This window comes from Babylonia areolata, chromosome 15, assembly GCF_041734735.1.
Source record: "Babylonia areolata isolate BAREFJ2019XMU chromosome 15, ASM4173473v1, whole genome shotgun sequence".
NCBI classification, from domain to species: Eukaryota; Metazoa; Mollusca; class Gastropoda; order Neogastropoda; family Buccinidae; genus Babylonia; species Babylonia areolata.
The window spans coordinates 7,160,486-7,181,396 of NC_134890.1; the positions used below are offsets into that span (position 1 = coordinate 7,160,486).

General features: G+C 39.8%; 1 protein-coding gene across 5 annotated transcripts in view; it reads left to right on the forward strand.

The window, feature by feature from the left end:
• LOC143290403 (uncharacterized) overlaps window positions 1-20,911 on the forward strand; it is a 134,845-nt gene that overhangs the window by 73,297 nt on the left and 40,637 nt on the right. For 4 of the 5 annotated variants that reach the window (XM_076599809.1, XM_076599805.1, XM_076599807.1 and 1 more), the window contains exons 11-15: window positions 1,163-1,477; window positions 1,889-3,469; window positions 6,517-6,657; window positions 8,417-8,488; window positions 19,049-19,096. In XM_076599809.1, coding sequence (XP_076455924.1) covers window positions 1,163-1,477; window positions 1,889-3,469; window positions 6,517-6,657; window positions 8,417-8,488; window positions 19,049-19,096 — 2,157 coding nt within the window. The remainder of the gene's footprint in view (window positions 1-1,162; window positions 1,478-1,888; window positions 3,470-6,516; window positions 6,658-8,416; window positions 8,489-19,048; window positions 19,097-20,911) is intronic. The other variant, XM_076599808.1, reaches the window with a different exon arrangement.

Consider the following 20,911-nt stretch of genomic DNA (forward strand, 5'->3'; position numbering starts at 1 on the left):
AATGCAAAAAGTCAAAAACATCAACGTTCTCAGTCACTTGTGAAGGCACACGTTCATGCACATAAGGCTTCATCAAGCTGCAGTCAAAAATTATATGCTTAATTGTCAGTTTTCTAAAGCATATGCACTTGACATTAGAACAATACTTGGTCTGTAATGAATTCGATAATAGTCTGAGAGTTAAATTCAGAATTAATCTGCGAATTGGACCAAAGTGTGAGAGAGTCAGCTGACGAGGTTTAAGAGTTGAATGAAAGCACCTATAAAAGTCTCTTTCTAGTATATTGCTTATTTCCTTGTATGACAATGGGCAATATACTTTTATACTATCTGTATGATTCTTTGCTCCCCTTTTTGCTGCTCTGTCTGCTTGGTCATTATAAAGGAATCCAGTATGGGATGGTATCAACATTTTACACCCTTCACAAATAGGGAGTGCAATAAATACCTAATTTCAAAAAATAAATCTTCTCTTTGATTATTCTCAAAAAGAAGCAAACTTTTTAAAACAGATTGAGAATCAAATTTTTAGATACTAGACAAAACACAGTAAGATGTATTATGCCTAATAGTTTTTGAAAAAAAATTGAGACTGGCATATATTTCCAAGAGCATTATCAGAGATATCATTCCTGAATTGGAAAAGAAATGACACAAAAAGACATAGAAGGCTGATACATGAATTTATATTGATCATTAAGAGAAAGATAGGAAATGTGAAAAAAAATTTGCCGCTTGGATGCACAGGTTGAAGGAATAGAAGATGGCTGCTGGAAAATAGGGCGCTGTATATGGAAATAGAAGGGAGGTAAGGTATAAAGGGAGGCTGCTAGCCACAGCTACTTTCGATAACTCCCCATGGGCGAAGTATTATTTTGCACAGGACAGGAATTAGAATCTGTACCCGTGGGTCACAGTAAGTATGTTTGATTGAATGTGATTTCAGGACAAATTTTCCTTTCAGACTGCAGAATTTATTATGTTCTCATTAGATAATCTTGAAAACATAAAAACATATAAAAAAAAAAAAATCAGATAAATCATGCCCTGCGCCTGGTCACAAACTCAGTCAGGCCCTGACAAATTTCTGCATTATACTGTTACATGCACATCTGTCATGCAGATCTGTCAGTGCAGTTCTTACTATGTTCATACTCTTAAGGTGGCCAGCACAGAACTGACCCTGAAGACATCCCAACAACAAAACACAGACCTTCAGTCACTGCTTCAGGAGTGCACTGCAGACCTCGCTGTCCGAACCCAGGCCTTAAAAGAAGTGGAACAGGAGAAGTCTTTGCTGGAGAAGCGCTCCAGCGACTTTGAGACACAGGTAGCAGAGCTGACCATGACTAGTGCAGCTGCGTGGAAGGAGGTAGAGGAGGAGAAGACGAAGGTTGAGGGTTTGAAAAGAAAGACAGAGGAGTTGGAATTGGATCTGGGAATGGCCCAGGAAGACCTGGAAGAAAAGCAGAATCAGGTAGGCTGACCTTGCTTTGGCAGATTTTTGTTAACCTGTCTCTTTTGAATGTGTGTGTGTGTGTGTATGAAGCACAGAGAGAGAGACAGAAACACGAGTCAGACAGATAAAGTGCTTCTGTGTAAGTGTGTGAATGAGTGAGTTTCCATGTGTGCCTCAGTGTGAGTGTGTGTGTGTGTTTGTGTGTGTTCAGGTCAAGTCAGAAATGATACGGAAGAAAAAGATATAAACACACTCTCAGATATATTCAGTTATTTGGTTTTAGCTTTTGTTGCACCCTAACACATGTGTTAAAGTGCCTGTGTGTATGAATATATGTGAGTATTGTTTCTGGCTGAATACATAGTTACTTTTGACATGACGTGTTCATATGTCGCGCAGCTGGAGGGATCAGCCTTTTGTTTTTTTCAGTTACATAACATGCAGGACAAGGTGCGGGAGGGGGAGGAGACCGTGGAGAAGTTCCTGGCTTCCATGGCCTCCTTGGAAACAGACAAGGCATCCATGGTAACAGAATATGACAGCCTGCAGCAGCAGCTGAGTGACATCACCTGCCAGCGGGATGCAGCTGTCACTGAGACACAGCAGCAGCAGTCAGACAAGGAGAAGCTGCAGCAGGAAAGGTCACAGCTTTTGCAGCAGCTCTCTGCATTGAAGGAAGAGTTAGGAAGGAAAGAATCAGAGGTGATAGCCTTGGAAGAGTCTATACAGGTGAATGCCCAGAAACATTCACAAGTTTTGGGTCAGATGAAAGTTCAGATGGAGAGCACGCAGGGGGAGTCAAGTCAGGTCAGAGAACAAGCACATGAAACACATGACAAGCTTTTGGAAATGACGTCTCTGAAAGAATCTGCTGAAGTGGGGAGGGATACTGCTGTACAGAAGTTGGAACAAGTGTCTTCTGAGCTGAAAGAGAAAGAAGTGGCATATTTAGAGCAGCTGCATAGTTTACAAGTGCAGTTGGAAACGTTTCAGACAGAAAATGAAGAACTGAGGAAGACATCAAGTTCTTCCCAGGTAGAGATGACGAAACTTTTGACAGAAAAACAAAATTTTGCTTCCAGTCTTGAACAAGAGAAGATGAACCTTGAAAAGCACATTAAAAGTTTGTCAGAGCAGAAACAAACATTAGAGACTGAGCTGCAAGAAGTTAAAAATGTAGCTGCAAGTGACAGAGCCAAGCTGAAGCAAGAGTTTCAAGACATACATAGCAAACTCCAAACAGACATTGAAGGTCTCAAACAACATAACTCTGACATCAGCTGTGAACTTGAACGAGTAAAAAGTGACCTGAATCATAAAATGGGAGAGATCCAGGAAGCCAGAGCTGAAATCGAAACCACACGAAATGAGAGTGATCGCCTGCGTAGCAATTCCGCTTCAGAAAAATCTGAACTGGAAGACAGCCTGGAAAAGCTGCAGTCCCGCTTCAGCAAACTGCAGATGGCCATGGACGCGATCCTGAGAGAGAAGGAAGAGCTGACAGCACTACAGGCTGCCTCCCAGGAGGAGATCGCAGAATTGAAAGCGGACCTGGCTTCGTCTTCAGATAGCTACACCTTCCTTCTGCAAAGTAGTCAGAAAGTGTACGAAGAGAAAGACTCCGAAATAGAAACCATTAAACAGCAGCTGGCCAACATAGAGCACACCAGGCAAGATCTTACTGCACAGCTGGATGAATCCTGCTCACAAAGACAGTCCCTGGAGGAGAAGCTGAACAGTTTGGAAACATTGCAGACCAAGGAGCAGGAGATGGAGAGAGTGTTGTTGAAGAAGAACAAAGAGTTGTCTGACCTGATGGAGCTGGTGCAGAAACTGAGCAGCTCTGTGGCGGCACTGGAGGAAGATGATAGGTTGCGGCGTGAGGAGATCACACGGCTGGAGGAGAAAAAGCAGACATTCAGCACTCAGGTGGAGGCTCTGGAGCAGGAGGTGTCGGCTCTGCAGTTCCAGCTTAGTGCAGAGCAACTCCAGCACGAAGAGTCACTCAGAGTGAGTGGTTTTGTGTGATGTGTGGTGACATGAATGGCCATGTTTGGTTGTGAATCAGGAGTGTTGAGAGTGAGTGGTTTTGTAGTGTGTTGTGTGTCAAAGCAAATGGCTATGTTTTGTTGTGAATCAGGATTGTTGTGAGTAGTTTTGTTGCATGTTGTGTGTTGTGAAGTGAATGGCCATGCTTTGTTTTGAATCATGAGTGTTGAGAGAGTGGTTTTTGTGGTGTGGTGTGTGTGAAGTGAATGGCCATGTTTCATTGTGAATCAGGAGACCCATATGTGGACCATGTTCTTACTCTCCCCTCCACTAATCCTTGAGTAGTGGTCTGTGTGCTAGTTATTTGGTTGAGACAATGAACCAAGGTCCAGTGTGCAGCATGCACTCAGTGCATGTAAAAGAACTTGCTGTCCCTGGCAAAATTCTATAGGAAAATCCGCTTTGAATGTTGAAAAAGACCACACAAAAAAAACACCCCAACAAATGGAAAATGATAAAACTTGCAGACAGGAAGAGAGAAAAAATATGGGTGGTACTGCACTTTGCTGACATACTCTCACTGGAAAGCAGCCTTAATTTCATATAGAGAAATCTGTTGTAACAAAAAGTAAAACAACCATGTCAACACAAAACTGTCACATCTACAAAAAAAGCACTAAGACAGACCAACAAAACACAGTTCAGTTACAGTTTCCCAACCATTTAGCTCCTCAGGGCAAATAAGACAAGGCCTTGTTGAGGACGCCAGCCATTCCGCTTGATTTATCATCCCCAGATTTAAAAAAAATTGTAAAGAATAGAAATAGCAATACTTGAAAGCCAAACAGAAAATATAATTTTTAAAAGCCATATAGGCAAATAACACTGCAGAATAGGCAGCTAGTGCACATCCCAGTGTTTACAATCTCACTACCTAATTGCCAGAATGGAACAACACAGATAATACATCATAGACTTTGGAAAAGAGAAAAAAGCATCAAGGCTTACTTGAAAAAAGAGAGGGGAATGGACTGGAAAGGCAGAAAAAGGAGACAACAGTGAAGGAAGAAAAAAGACAGAAACAGAGAGTGATAGAAAAGAGGAAATTTCTAGCACAGAATTTCCAGAAGGTGGGGAGGCTATTTATACTGAAAGACCCCACGGATCCCCACGGGGGAATTGAGAAAGACTGTTAAGCTGTTGTGCATACTATATGTAAGTGGTTTGTTGAGCAGTTATGGAGAGAAAGAAAGAGAGTGAATGAAAGGAGCAATTTTGTTTAATGTCCCGTCAAGTGATTGAAGACAGTTTGTTAAAGTATTAATGTATACATTTGAGTATTATTGAAAGTGAATGAGAGAGAGAGAGAGAGAGAGAGAGACAGTGTGTGTGTGTGTGTGTGTGTGTGTGATAAATATATATATATATATATATTGTAGACCAAGGGGTCACGGCGAAACACATGGAAAAGGGGCGACAACTTGAAAATCTGTTTATCTGTCTCTGTACATCTGTCGCACCAGCATATTGTGTGTGTGTGTGTGTGTGTGTTTCTCCCAGAGAGAGAGAGAGAGAGAAACACAAACTAATTTTACATTCACATGCAGTTGAGAGAGATAAGAGATAGACAGATTTGATATTTATCTGACGAACAACAGGATAGCTTTTAGATAGAAATAGATATCTAACCACATGAAAATAAAAGGCTGAAGAGATTGGAAGTGGGCAAGTACGACGTGATGATCTTACACAATACAAACACTACTTGTTATTTGTACAATGGGTAACTATCAGTGTTGTTTTTACACAAGCTGACCGCCATATCCATTCAAATCCTATGAGAAGGTACTGAGAAAGGATATATAAGTTCTAGACGTTACAATAGTAATCTCTCGATCTGTCTCAGTAATGCTGTCTGCCTGCCTGTCTCTCTGTTTGTCTGTCTGTCTCTCTGGATATGAGTGCGTGTGCGCTTTTGTCAGTGTGTGTGTGTGTATGTATGCACACATGCACACGTGTGCGTGCGCGTGCACACGGTCGTGTGTGTATGTCAGTGTGTGTGTGTGTGTATGTGTGCTGAGTGTGTGTGTGTGTGTGTGTGTACCAGGGCGTGCTTGCGGTGTGTGTGTGTGGGTGTGTGCTGGGTCTGTCTGTATGTCTGTCTGTCTCACTGTCTGTATATGAGTGTGTGTGTGTGTGAGCGTGTGTGTGTGTGTGTGTGTGTGTACGTGCGTGCGTGCGTGCCTGTGTGTGTATGTGTGAACGAATGTTTCATAGCGTTTCACTATGCCATGAACTTGACAAGTAGACATTGTCGATCACCTGTCACCTTCTGTTTCAGAAGTGAGGAAAAGCATGAAAATGGAAAAAGCAGAGTTTTGTGACAGAACGTTTCTAGGAAATATAATGTCTTATTCAGGATAAAAACGGTCAGTTGTAAAGTGATAAAACTAAGCATGTACATCTTGAATTATAGGCCGTGATATCAACAAACAAATAAATCAGTAGACACACAGACAGACACTGAGACAGATAGATAGATAGATTTTAAAAAAACAACCAAAAGCTGTGATTCATATACACATAAAAAGGAGTAGCTTGAGAGAGACAACTGACGATGGTTGAATTATAGGTTATGTAACTATTAGGAAGAAAGCTGATATTTGAATTAAAAAAAGAGTGATGAACAACAAGATATACTCTTTCATGAAAGGTCATTCTATTTGTCATTTGCAGTTAAGCTAAACTCTTGTTTGTACAGCCGAATACACAATAGCACACCATGTTGATGCGTACAGAACATGTGTTATTTCAGTGCTGGGGACAGCAGTCCAAGATGGCTGAATGGGAGCTTCCTTTCCGCAAGATTTTTCTTATCGGCGGTTCTTCTGCACTCCCTCCATTTGTATATATGTCTCAGTGGTATGTGAGAGACACACAGAGAGAGAGAGAGAGAGAAAACATTGTATGTGTTTATTTTGATTTTCTCCTATTCTTTTTTTTTCTCCTTTTTTTGTCTTTTCTTTTTTAAGCTGTTGTATTTTGGTTTTCCTTGCTTCACTGCGCAGATGATGGGGGACCACCAGAACAGCGCCACTGAAATGGCCAGTCGCCTGTCAGACCAAGAGGCACAGATCAGTGACCTGGAGAAAGAATTGTCCTGTCTGCAGAGCGATTTTGAGATGGAGAGAACAAATCAGAATCAGCAGGTTGGTGTTAAGCAAAGCTAGTGTGCGTAGTTCCCCCCCACCCCCTCCCCTTTTTTTTTCTTTTCTTTTCTTTTAGCTGTCCCATCATTGGTTGAGGCATTGTGGCAAAATGGGTGAACTGAAGTGTTGGACTTATGGTCTGGTGTTCATGAGTGTCCAGGGTTTTAGGCCCTGTATCTGGACAGTGTTGTGTAGTTTTGAAAGGCACTTTACTTCGCTTTTCCTTTCTCCACCCAGGTGTTAATGGGTACCTGACTTTCGTTGGGGAAGGTGAACCTCTTGCATGCCAAACATTTGAAAATGTTTGTCTTTCCTGTGGGCCAAGATAAAACTTGCACTTCTTCTTCAAATACAAAGATATCTCCTTCAAATTTTGCATGATGAGTGCTCATACATTGTACATTAAGCAGATGATAAAGTTATATTTGATTCCATTGTTTAACTGTTGTTATTTTTGTTTTAATTCTGAGTCAAAGAAAATTTCCCTGAAATAAAGAGGTTAAAAATTCTCTGCATCACAAGTAATTCCAGGATTTCCGGTCAATTTTGTATTCATTGGGTGCCTGTGGCCCAGTTTTACACCAGAGCTTGATCAAGGAGAAATTTGCCAGTCAGTTGCATGCAACAAAAGGAATTCAGTCTCAGGTCCCAAGGCAGGCAACAGGTTAAAATGATGGAAGGAGAGGATTAGGCCTTGCCTTCTGTGCCAAGCCCTAGACACAGTGGGTATGAATTCACTGCTCTGATGGCTGTAAAAGGCTGTGGGACCTTAACATTTTTAACTGAACCCACCATCCTTGCTGTTTCAGTGGTATTACTGTCCATGCCATTCATCTTAAGTCCACCACACTCAGGGGTTTGTCTGCCAGTCCACAGGGAGATTTGAGTGTTAGCTCATCAGGAGGCCACACACTGAGAGGAGACCATGTACTGCTGCAGATTCACTTTGGTGATGAATCAGTAGTAGCGCTTGTTCATATGCTGGACACAACCGAGAAAGCCCCATGGTAATGACAACTATTGCTTAGTCATTGAGCCAGATGGACTGCCTTTCTGGGATTGGAGACTGATACATTGTACCTCCAATGAGTCCCCAACAAACCTGTTGACACCAAAGAAGATTTTGGACTCAACACATGCATGGAAGTGCAGGGGAAACTGAAATATGTCAGCATGAGAGCAGGGCTTGAACATTTTTTGGTTTTTGTTTTCCTTTTTTTTTTCTTCTATTTTTTAATGTCTAATTTGTCTCACTTTCACTGGAATGGTTGGGGGCATTGGAGGCTGCTTAATCATTGAAACCCTCCCACACCCTCCCCTCACCCCCTCCACCACCCCTCCAAAAAAAACCCAAAGGAACACCACACACACACACACACACACACACACACACACACACACACACACACACACACACACACACACACACACACACACACACACACACATGCACACACACACACACCGATACCTCCCCTCTCCCTATTTATATACACATCATGTGAAGGAAAGAAGCACTTAAGACGAGAAAGCAATGACCATGAAACCTTGTCACTTAGGAGTAGTAAAACCACAACACTATTGTATTGCATTGTATTGTATTGTATTCTTTTGTATTACTTTTTTGTCACAACAGATTCTGTGAAATTTGAGTTGCTGATCCTAAGGAAAGCGCATCATTACAGAGCAGCTCTATCTTTTATTTTTGTCTGCAAGTGTATTTGCTTTACTACCCACATGACTTTGGTTTTTCTGACAGTTAGAAGAACTGAAGAACTTGCTGAAGGCTAAGGAGAATGAGTGTCGTGTTTTGGCTGAACAACTCCAGAAGGTGAGAATGGGAGCAAGTACAGACTGTAAGAACCAAAGACTTATTTTTCCTCCTGTCCTCTCATCTCTTTCTTATATGCCTTTCCTTTGCTCATAACTATACACTCCATCTCTCTCTCTCTCTCTCTCTCTCTCTCTCTCTCTCTCTCTCTCTCTCTCTCTCTCTCCACATCTCTCATCTGATATATACAAATACATTCACATCAATGTAAACTACACACCACCTTACTCATACACTCCATGTGCACACGCCACACTTAACAGTGTCTTATTTTACTGTTATTATTTTAATCACTTAAGATTGTATGTTCTATTTTATTCAACTATTTTACTGTATATGTTTGTGGGTTTATGCACACACATACAAACATACATTCACACAACAACAACAACAACACACACACACACACACACACACACACACACACACACACACACACACACACACACACACACAATGTTTCTGGAGGGAAATGATGTATATATGTATATAGATCTTTGCAAGAAATTATTTTCTCTCTCTTGTCATTTTTTCTATTCAGACAGTTGAATTTACCAAACTCATTTGGGATACATGTTCAGTAGAAATTCTAAAAAGCCAAATAAAATTCATGGAATCAAAATTGGCCTGTTAACATGGTGGACTTATAACTATTCTAGACTAGTACCTATTTCTATCTGCTGAACTGCTCGTTCAGATGCTTTTATGTACTTAATGAAAAAAATAATTGAATTGCATTTGCTTGCAGTTGCAAATAACATTAATTACTGAGAACAGACTCAGCATGACATTTTGCATTTGCATACACATGAAGGGGATTAAGGCACACACAGGTCTACACATGACTTTGGAGAACAGAAATTTGCCCATTTTATATCTACCAGGCACTGATACTGGAAGGGTGGTGAGGGGGTTGAACCCAGGACCCTCATATTTGAAGTCCAGTGTTTTCAAGAATCCATGATCATGGACCCCAGAGGTGCAGGACATGCATGACTTTAACCCTTGCATTTTTCCTGTCTCATTGCTGAACACAGAATAATTAGTCAGGAAGCTGTGTTCAGAAAAGTGAAACCACATAATCGTTAAGTGATAAAGCAATCATCCACCTGGGATGGAATGTCTAGATGTTTAATATATGTATTCCACGTGGATGATACTTCAGGATTTGCGAAATATGTTCACCTTGACAGTTTTCAGAATGGCCACCAAAAATGATTAATTTTGTTACATCTCTAGCATTTATTGGAACAAAATGGCAGAATTAATGGCTGTTTATATGTTTTTTAGCATGAAGAATTCAAATACGTAGTAAAAGTAATGATTAGTGAAACACATTGCACCCTTTTCACCGATTTTACCAAAAATGTGCTGATATTCATAAACTACAAAAAAAATTCTTGTTTATTACAATATAATGACAAACTAAATGCTTATATGTACACATGTTTGTATCGACAATTTAATTATGACATGGAAAATGTACACCATTGAGAATACTTTGAGTGAAACAGATACATTCCATGCCAGACAGTTTGTAGCTCTAGGAAAAGATGCACCCTATGAGCCGTCAATGGTCATTCAGATCAGGACTGTCAGCTGCAAACTTGTTCATTCATCCCCTGAGGTTATTCGAACAACTCCAAGCCAGAACCAGTTTTTGTGGAAGCAGAAAAGAGAAAAGATCAAGAAGTCCACACTGGATTTGACATGATTTGGCCAAGCTACATGACCAAAACAAACAAGATGATCCAAATCTTCAATGACAAAAGTTGATCCATTGCCTCACCTGATTGCCCCTACTCATACTTCTCTGCCACATGGATTGTGATGCAAAATTGTGAAGCAGTGACGAAAAGCTAGGTGAGAAGTTCACCATACATTTGGCCAGCAGTTTACTGAAAAGCAAAGATGTCACAGCAGGACAAATGGATAGCTGTAAGGATTTTGTCATCGTGTTGGGATGGTTTCACACACAGACGAACTCACAAAGTAATGGGAGACATGAATTCATCTTGCCTTTAAAGCATCTGGTTGAAAGCAGCATCCTTGATGAGAAAACAAAAGGAAATGTCATGAACAAAAAAGACTGGAACCATGTAATCCACACAAATATGCCCTGGAAGCTTACTGGAAGCCCTTTGGTCAGTTCTGTAGACATGTTTCAAGAAATAGACAAGGGAGAGTGGAATGGTAACCAGTAACAACCTCAGACGCAGCAAGAAAGTCACAGAGAGTTTCTCAAACAGTGATGATCAGTAGATCAGATCAACCCTTGAAGATCTGGTCACAAGGTTTGTGAAGATGTCAAAGTTCTGTTTTAGAAATTTGAGACATCTTGTTCAGAGAATGCACACTCCAGATTCTGGAGACTACATGAATCCTTTCTCAGTTCTCTTGTGGTTCACCAGTGCTCTTCAAGACAGAGATTGGGAACCTTTCCTCTCATCTTTTGCAGGGATGTTGCCATTTCGTGCATTGAATTACTCCCATTACACCTGATTGGAGCCGATTTTTTGGCAGACATAAAGATAATCATAGTGACAGCTCCTGAGATGCATCAAGGCTTCATGCAAGGAGATTGTCATAATCAAGTATCAACTTACCATGCTGTTGAGCACCTTAACATGACAGAGGCATTTGGGAATTACTAGGAATGACACTGCTAGAGGCCAGTAGTGTGTTATTTTTCAATGAACAGGGGCAGCTAGCATGGGACATCAGAACTAACTGCTGGCGACAAGGAAGAAAAACATGAATCTCCACTTAAGGACTGTGGAGTGAAGAGGCTAAACAGAAACCAAAAAGCTGATCTATTTATTCCAGACCTTCAATTCCTTCATTCACACAATATGAAAAGTCTCATCACTCACCATGAGTGATGTTACCAACAATCTCCTGGAAAGTGATCTAGTGACATAAGAACCGTTGGTTTCCATGAAGTATTAAACAAGTGAGCTTCACACGTTTGACAATTATAACACAGTTGAGATCAGTTCTGGGAAAAAGAAAGCATTTGCAATTAAAGCAGACACATAACATTTCAGGCGTGTTATAACGGCAGCAAAAGCAGATACGATGAGCTGATAGCTAAGTCACCAGGATTAAGCAAAGTGAGTTGAAGGAAAGATAGCAGTCAAATGAAGCCTCCAGCCAAGAAACCAGTCAACTAGCCAGTGGAACATAATATATCTAGATGATAAAGCCAGCCTGACCGACTTCACAGATCTTGCAAACAAATTCCAGAAGAAGCGAGACAGAGGCAGAGGGCTGGTCCTATCTGGTGGATCCACAGATCCTGCAAAAGTCTGGACCTCATCAGAGATAGATGTCTCACAGCTGGCCTATCTGACCATGAAGAGGCTGACACCCGAATGCTACTGCATACAAGAGAAGCAAGTGAGTGAGGACAGCCCCAGACTGTCCTCATCAACTGTGACGTAAATGACATAGTTCTTGTACACAAGCCACAGTTTACACTCTTATTATGGATGCAAACAGTAACATATCCCCCAAACACCTTCTTTCTATCCATCTCAATGATTCACAGAGAATGTCTCTTCTAGCATTTCATGTCATCACGGGATCAGATAGCTCAAGCCAGTGTTTTGAATCGGAAAGCGATCTGTCTGAGGTGCATTTATCAACAGTCCCCATTCCTCCAAAATATTGGCAATGATCAGATGATCCCACAACAGGAAGCTTGGAGTGAAAGAGAATGACCATGAAGTGCTTAAGCCCCAGATGCTGGCAAAGGAACCTCCAGCACATTGTTTGTGGAGATGACGCGATGTAAACGTGGACCTGTGCAAGACGGTCGTGTTCATGTACTTGCTTTGGATTTTGGTTGTACAGTAGTATGCTAGTGTAAATTCAGCTGTAGGAATCCATGGAATGAGAATACATCAGCATGAGTGTGTCAAGCACACAGACAGACCAGAGACATTGAGCGCAACTCTCACTTTCAGGGCTTATGTGCTTTGATTTCTTGATTTGAAATGACAATTGCTGTCTGAAAACATCAGCAACTATATTGTTAGAATATGGAATTCTGCACAGAATTTGTTTTTTTATGCAGTTATTTAAACTAAGAAAAGGATTGACATTGCACTGATATGAGTACCACGGGTACTTCAGCATGGACATTGTTGAGTTCCGTCGCAAATGCCAGAGAGAATTATAACGTCATTTCTAGCATCAAACAATGATGTAAAATCAGACTTTCTGTTAGCTTTGAGTGGTAAGAATTATGCACCATACAAGTAGTAAACATTGTAGCTGTTAAAATATGTTAATGTACAGATTGAAATTTATTGATATGCAAATTAAGTCCTGATTTTGTGTTCCAAATTCATGGATCACTGTAAATTTGGATTTGTTGCACTCTGAAATGGTATAATGGACAGAACAACCACAAAATTATACAAATATTTGCCCATAGTATAGCCAGATTTGTCAGTTTTGTCTGTCATTTTGAAAAGTGTCATGGCAGATATGAATGGCCTAAATTATCATCCACCACATTTATCTTTGTACATGTGTAGACTTTGCATTCAGACAAGATGTTTGCTTCTAACATGTATCGTTTAGCTGGGCACTTTTTGTTTGTTTTTTTGTGCAAGCAACAGATTTCAGCCTCCACACAAGGTTCCTTTCAGGGAGCACAGTCCTCGTTTATTTTGGAGAAAGGGCAGAAAACTGATTTGACACTTGGCTGACTGTACTCATGGAGTTGTCTGCCTTGAATTTTGATTTCTTTAGGATTTTGCAGAAACATGTGTTCCACATGAATTTGGTGAAAAATATTTGTCTTGACAAAAAACAAAAAAACAACAACAAAAAACCAGCAACAACAACAACATTAAAGTGTCTGTCTGTTTTAGAGCTGCTTTGAGTTGCATTGAGTGCCAAGTTCTGGTTTTAATGTTGTACAGATGATACTGTGCTGTGTTTTTTGGTTTTTTGGTGGTCATTATGTATTGTTTATGATATACTAATGTCTTTTCATACAGTCAGTGCTTTGAGCTATGTTGTGGTTTTTGAGAGAGAATACTTTAATATATGTGTCTGTGTCATCTTTTTGATTGTCATCGGTTAGTACTTGTTTTATTCAGACTGTTTTTTACAGTTAGCTCAGTTGTTTTTGTTGCGTGTAGAAAACTACACAAAATAACATCTTCTTACTTGCACCATATTTGATTGTTGAAACTTAGGACTAAACTACAGGCAGTCTGTTCCATTTTTTAACCTCTTCACTGCTAGTACGTTTTGCTATAGCCTATGCTGAGAAAATTTTCAGAAAAACAAGAAAAACACGCCAGTGATTTTAATTTGCTTATATTTCAAAAAGTACTTAAGATAAGTGCATAAAAGTATATATCAAATGAAAGGAAAATGAACCAAGATTTTGTTTGTAACACTTACAAAAGTTACATGTTCAAATAATGAGTCACTCTGACAGAAAAATTCCATAAAATGCATAAATAAAAAAATTGGGACTGTCATTCCATCATGTAGGGGCTACAATATCAACCAGGTTATCAACCAGTCTTTCTTGTGACTGGTGTGATCAACCACACACACTGTCAAGGCTGAGCAACAGTGTCTAGGTGCATAAGACTCCAACACAGTCCACACAAAGAATGAAAAGGGTGTACTCACCCAGGATCTATCGCCAGTAGAAACGCTGTGTGTGGTACTTGCAGAAACAGTCTTCAAGACACAGTGCTGGTTTGCTGGGGCAGTCTGGGCAGTAGAACCTCACATCCTTTCTTTGTCTTTTCTTCCAGCAGATTCTGCACCCCCTTTGTAGCCAGGATTTCTGTGGGGTAGGTGGGATGACATCAATGAAGTGGCGTCCACACAAGACAAACAGTGTGGTCATCTTTAGCAGTGTCTTGGTCTTGGTCACCAAAAATCATGGCACTAATTACATCCTTCTGGAAGTCCAGGAGTGTACTGCTTTTGCCTGCTTTTTTGTAGAGGGTGTGTGCATTCAGCACGGCAATTTGTAGAAAATGCACACACAGCTATCTGTACCACTTCAGGGTTTTCCTTGTGGCATCGTAGGGCTGCAGTTGTTGGTCATGGTGGTCCATGGCACCCATGTTTTTGTTGTAATCCAGAATTGCTGGAGGCTTGTTTACTGCCCTTTGGTCTTGCTGCTGCTGGTCTTCAGCTGTAGGTTTGTGGCAAGTTGTCAACTCCAGATGGTCCAGGATGAACATCATGACATACCTGAAACACATTGCATAATAGACTAAGTTTGTTGGATTTTTGGAGTTTTTATTTTTTTAATAATTATTATTTTTTTTACACATAAAAAGATCATGAAATGGTACCATTTTATTTCTGATTGTTTTCAGAAGCTGAAATAGAAACACACACACACCTACCCCACCCCCCACCTCAAACCCCCAGATCACACACACACCGAAACTGGTTCATGGTATGCCACACCCCCTTCATTCTCTCTGTGTCATACAAAACAAAATGGCAAAACACACACACACGCACGCACGCACGCACGCACGTGTTGCATAGTGTAGTTGTTTAGGCATACAATTCTGTATATCTTTCTCTGATTTCAGTTTTATACACCCCCCCTCCCCCGCTTCCCCCACTCTCTCTCTCACACACACACACACACAAAACAACAACAACACTGAACAACAACAATAACAACAACAAACCAATACACACTCAGAAACGAATACACAGAAAACACTTGGTGAGCGACACACGCTGTCATCAACAATAAGCCAGTCAGCAAGCCACGCCTCCTTGGGCTGTGATGGTCACACACAGTACACACATGACTCTCTCTCACTCTCACACACTGATCAGTGACTGACGAAGCTACTCACCACAGCTAATACATTCAAAACACACACAATGCAGTCATATTCATTGTTACAACAAAAGAAAGCAAGTAATAAACTGACAAACCTCGTAAACACCCACCTGCATCTTGAATCAGCTGAGCTTGTCTGTCTTCAGTTTCGTCAAGCAGCTCCACCTCCCACCCCCGTCCATGTCAGAATCAGCGTCTTTGGCATCAACTTCACGCAGTTCTATCTCATTCAGTCCACAATCTTGATCTCTACTGTTTGCATTGCGAAAAATGATTTCTTTCAATATTAGTGCAAGTGTTGGGGTTTGTCTGCGTTCAGCCATGGCTTTGCAAACAAACTTGAGCTTCGTACAAACTTGCAAAACTTTCGCCTTAGATATGACAATCTGATGAGTAATGTTAGCTTATGGAACTCAGGAGAGAAAGAGCTCTCAGGGGAGCTAATTTAATGGTTAGCAGACTGCATTTTCTGTAATGAGGGACTCGAAACATAGAACATTGTAACATTATGTACGGCGCACGTCAATACAGCATTGGTGAGCAACATTTCATGATGTACGCCGTACGTCAACAGCACAGTCAAGAGGTTAAACAGTGTTTTGTTCAGGTGTATTTTCATGGTTAAGAGCAAGACTGGTGTCTGGTATACTGATTTGGTGAAAACCTGCTTTCATAACTTACTTTATTTCATGATTTTAGAGGTGCTGAGGCAGAATCGGAACCATAATATTTTATAATTAATTTTTCATTGAAGGGGGATGCCAACTGAGGTATTTTGCATCTTGGTATGCCTCTTATATTTTGCCAAATGAGGTATTATGCATATGGATAAGACAAGATAAGGTATAAATAGAAATTACACTGGTTGCAGCAAAACAGACTAGACAATACAAAATTTTTTTATTTGGTAAGTGAGATATTTTGCATCCAGGTAGATTGGGCATTTTAATTGGCTAAGGTATATGTTTTGTATTAGGGTGTTCCCCACATTATATTTTTCTGACATTTTGCCCAGTGAAGTACTTAATTGAGGAATAACTTTTCATCATATTTTGCCCATTTAGTTATTCTGCATCAGGTATACTTCTTGTTATATTTTCAGTAGTGAGATATTTTGCATCTAGATTTACCTTGCACATCATCAAGGCATACTGAGTCGTAACATTCTTTCATTCTTTTTTTTCCTCCTTCTTTTGCTGCCCCCTACACTGTTCACCCATAGCCTCCTATACACAGCCGCAACCAGGTTCATCTGCTAAAGTTCCAGCACCAGTCCACAGGGAATTTTTGATGTTTAATCAGCAGAATACCTCACACCAAAGGATACTCAACACTAACCGAATCAGTTTAGTGGTGTCAGTTCTGTGTGTTCTGATTCAGTGCATGCAGTATGTCACCTAATCCTCTTATGGAGCCAGACTGAGTTGGAGCCCCCCTTGGAGTTGAGAACACCACCACTTCCCACCAACAACAGCCCCCTGAAAATACACTGTCACCAATGATATGTGCAAGATGCGGAAATTGAAACTGATGTCACCATGAAAGCTGTGTATAAATGACAATAGACCTTGAGGAAATTTAGTCTATATTTTGATGATGAAGGAATGAATGATGAGGATGCTGCTGTGGAGGTCGGTTTTGTTTGTCACAACGTGGCAAGCCTGTATTCTATGTTATCACCGATACTGTATCCTGGTGTCAACCTGGCTCAAGATTTACAGGCACCTGCAGTGTCAGGCAGAAGATTCTAGCAAATGCTCCAAGAGATGTACCTGTGAAGTGGATGACTTTGACTCTGTGGTCTCAGTCTTCTGATTTGAGCATATAGCACGTTCGAGTCTGTGTAGGATCTTGCCTTTGGCAAAAAACAAACAAACAAACCAAACAATCCCCTACCTGATGGGGTTCAAACCCAAGTTCTCCTGGTCATCAGTCCACAGCAATAACTACTTTGCCATGGCACCTGGTTACACCTCACATTTATCTAGAAAAACCTGACATGTCAAGGTTTATTTACCTTCTAGCTTACTGCCTGTTATGCCACCTGGCATGAAGGGCAGCAACAAAAAACCTACGACCCGTGTATATATCTGGGTATACATTGCATTATATCCAGGTGCATCTCACTTTATCTCTTGGAAAAAATTTTCTAGGGAAACCATTCATAATATCTAGGTATAACTCACATTATATTAAGGAAAACCTTCAACCAGTTGAGCACCTATAAGACATTAGCAGATGTCCTACAAAAAAGTGTTGCCATACAGTGCCTATAAAACACCCACTGATGTCCTGCATGTATTTTGATTTTTCCTTCAGGAGTTTGGTACAAAACTACAATGAACAAAAACACACTGAATGGTTTGTATAATGTGTTTGCATTATAAACATACACATAAGTGACCATTCGTCACATGGAAGACCCCTTTTTTCTCAATGATGATTTGCTAACTGGCCCACTTGGAATGTGCGTGTGAGGATGGTTTGCCTCACATGCCAAAAAGCTTCGGACACTTCAACAAGTGAAGACAGTGGTCACAGTCACAATTTTGCAAGCTGTGCTGATGATTATGTATAATGATGAGAGATGGATCTGTCTTGTCTTATGATTCATTTGAACTCAATGGTCATGACGATAGTGATGAAACTGACAACAACATCCAACTCTTTCTTCAGTCCATCTATCCAGTCCGACATAATTTCTGAGCAAGTGACCATGACTGACTTTAGGCGTGGTACTGTCATGTAATTTGAGAAGAGTAGGAGGGGAGATAGAGGAGTTTTAACAATTGATGGAAGGCCAGACAGAGGACAGAGGATAGACAAGAATCATGTTTTTTACTTTTTCACACTTTTTGTCACTGATCAGTTGACTGATTTATTTATAGAGGAGACAAACCAAATGCACAGAAGACACTTGGTCAAATCAGTTATACCCAGGAGGAAGCAAATATCATCAAAGTGCTCTCTCCTCTAAACTCTAAAGGGGGACGCTCGTAGGTGTAAGAAAAGCTTGACAGCTCACTGTCTGAGAACATGATTGACTTCTTATCTTGACCAAGCCCACATATGTTCATGTTGTTACCAGGACAGTTATTCACTTACATGACTACAAGTGTTGTGATTGTTGTTATATACTTATAAGCCGCTTCATTTTCTTTTTCAGGTATATATAAGACAATAAGCATACTATTTCCAGCTGTATTTTGTTTGTTTTCTTTCTGGGTGTCATTCTGTGCAGGTTGAAATAGACTTTTTTTAAATGCATAAAATCATTATCTTCACTTTGAAATGCCAGAATAGTTATCTAGATTAAAAAAAAAATTGGTAGAAAAAAAGCTTGGATTTAGAACCCACATTAATTTTCCTTCACAAAAATGTTTACTTTCATTCTGTGTCTCCGATAATTTTTGTGCTAGAATTTTGAAACAAATATTACCCCCCAAATCCTCAAAATTCCCTGGCAAGGGGAGAGCACTTTTCTACAAAATTCTCTGGTACTGAGTGGGTTAATGTATATGTCTAGGTATACCACATATTACATGTATGGAAACTTCACCTTATATCTAAGTTTATATCAAAGTGGATTTAGTAGCACCTTTCATTGCATCTAGGAAAACTTCACATTATGTCTAGATCATGGTACACCTAACATTATATCAAGAAAAAAATTCATTACATCTGGTATACCTTACCTTACATTTCAGGCTTCTGATAAACTGGAAGAGGCTGTGTTGTCCAGTGAGTTTTATCAGGTGAGGAGGAAGGGGGCTGTTAGTTACTTTTTTTAGAAGTTTTAATGGCATTTGAATTCACTCCATTCTTTTCTGCACAATATATTTTCAATTTTACTCAAGAGTATTTGTAGTTTGCTTTTGTCTTTGATTTTAGTTTGCTTTTAACAAACTGTGGTGTACTGACTCATGTGTGCAAACATAGTCTGTTATTGCTTTTATTTTAAACTGTGATTTACTGACTTATATGTGTAAACAGAGTCTGCTTTTATTAACTCTTTCTACCCTGCAAGTGCACCTCGTTTCCCCCATATGCCCAGTTGTGCAGCCAGGTGTGCATGCAAACATGTGCATTTGAATGGAAACAGTGATACATCCTGAACTACTTTTTGGATTGCTTTCAAATTTTAGAATGCTTCTGTTACTGTTATGTGAATGAACTACATGTCTGTTTTTTTTGTGATTATTGAGACAAAAATAATTGTTTCTTTTTGTGATGAAAATAAAGCAACTTGTAAACAAACAACACAGCATGCATTTTGTTGATTAAAAACAAAACTTTGACACATACAGTTATAGAAATAGAGCAAAATAGAATATAAAACACTTACATTAAAAAAATCATGTTTATCAAGGAGGCATCAGTGCGTTTGGACCAATCCATATATGCTATACCATATCTGCTAAGCAGATACCTGACCACAACGTTACCCTATGCGCTTAGGCCTTGAGGGGAAAAAAACAAATGAGGTACAAGTCAGTAACTTGTGTAGCACACACAGAATGAAGAATCCAGAATGTTTGTCAAGGTATTGTCACCAGGACTACTAACACATTAAAAACGGATTTCTAGTGTCAGTTTACTCAGTATTATTTTTTTAAATGCCAGGCATGTAGTCCACCACACCCACTGCAACTGGGTTCAGTTCAGTTTGCTAGTATGTTTTGATACGACAGTATTGTTTTCTCTACTGCTGTCAGCTTGCTAATACTAGCATCAACAAAATTATTACTGTCATAGTTCATAAGCCCTGTCACCCACAGTGCTTCCGCATTGGCCGTGCATTATTTTTTGAAGCCTCACCACATTTTAGCGAGAACACCTGAAACCTGCAGCAAGGTGTGTAGTTCGCACATGGGCGACAAGCCTCTCCAGGCATCAGGCTCCATATTTGGAAAGTCATGTGCTGTCAGTATTGCCCTGACGATATTTTTGAGACCGAAGAGAAAATTATGGTTGACTGTAGCCAAGAAAACACTCCCCACATTTTCCGAGGAAAACAATAAACTTCATGTGTTTTTTGTTTTTTTGTTGTTTTTGTTGTTTTATATAGTGTTTGTATGTTTTCTTTTGACTTTTTTTTTTCAAACACATCAGGTCATTTCCCAGTATTAATTCATCACGCACTTTAACCAGCTTATCTGTTTATTAGTTTTTATTTAGTCACTTTTCCATACATGATATTCATTGCAAAATCAGTCATTTGATCAGTCATTCAGTCACTCACCAGTCACTTTATGAATTGTTACATCAATCAGGTGATCTCAAATCTGTTAAGTGTCTCAAACAATATAATGAAATAAAATATGTGTTGTTTAGCATGTCAGTTTGTCTGTCTGTTTATTCATGCATTTTGTTAAACTCGATATATTTAATCATAATTCACACTAATTCATTTATATGTATTCACTGATTTTATTTCATTTACTTTATGTATGTCATCAACATTTTATTTATAAACACAAGACTGCATATATTCATTATTTTGTTTTATTCATTTACTACTAAATTGCTGAACTGTTATCATTTTATCATTATTTTGCTTGTTTACCATC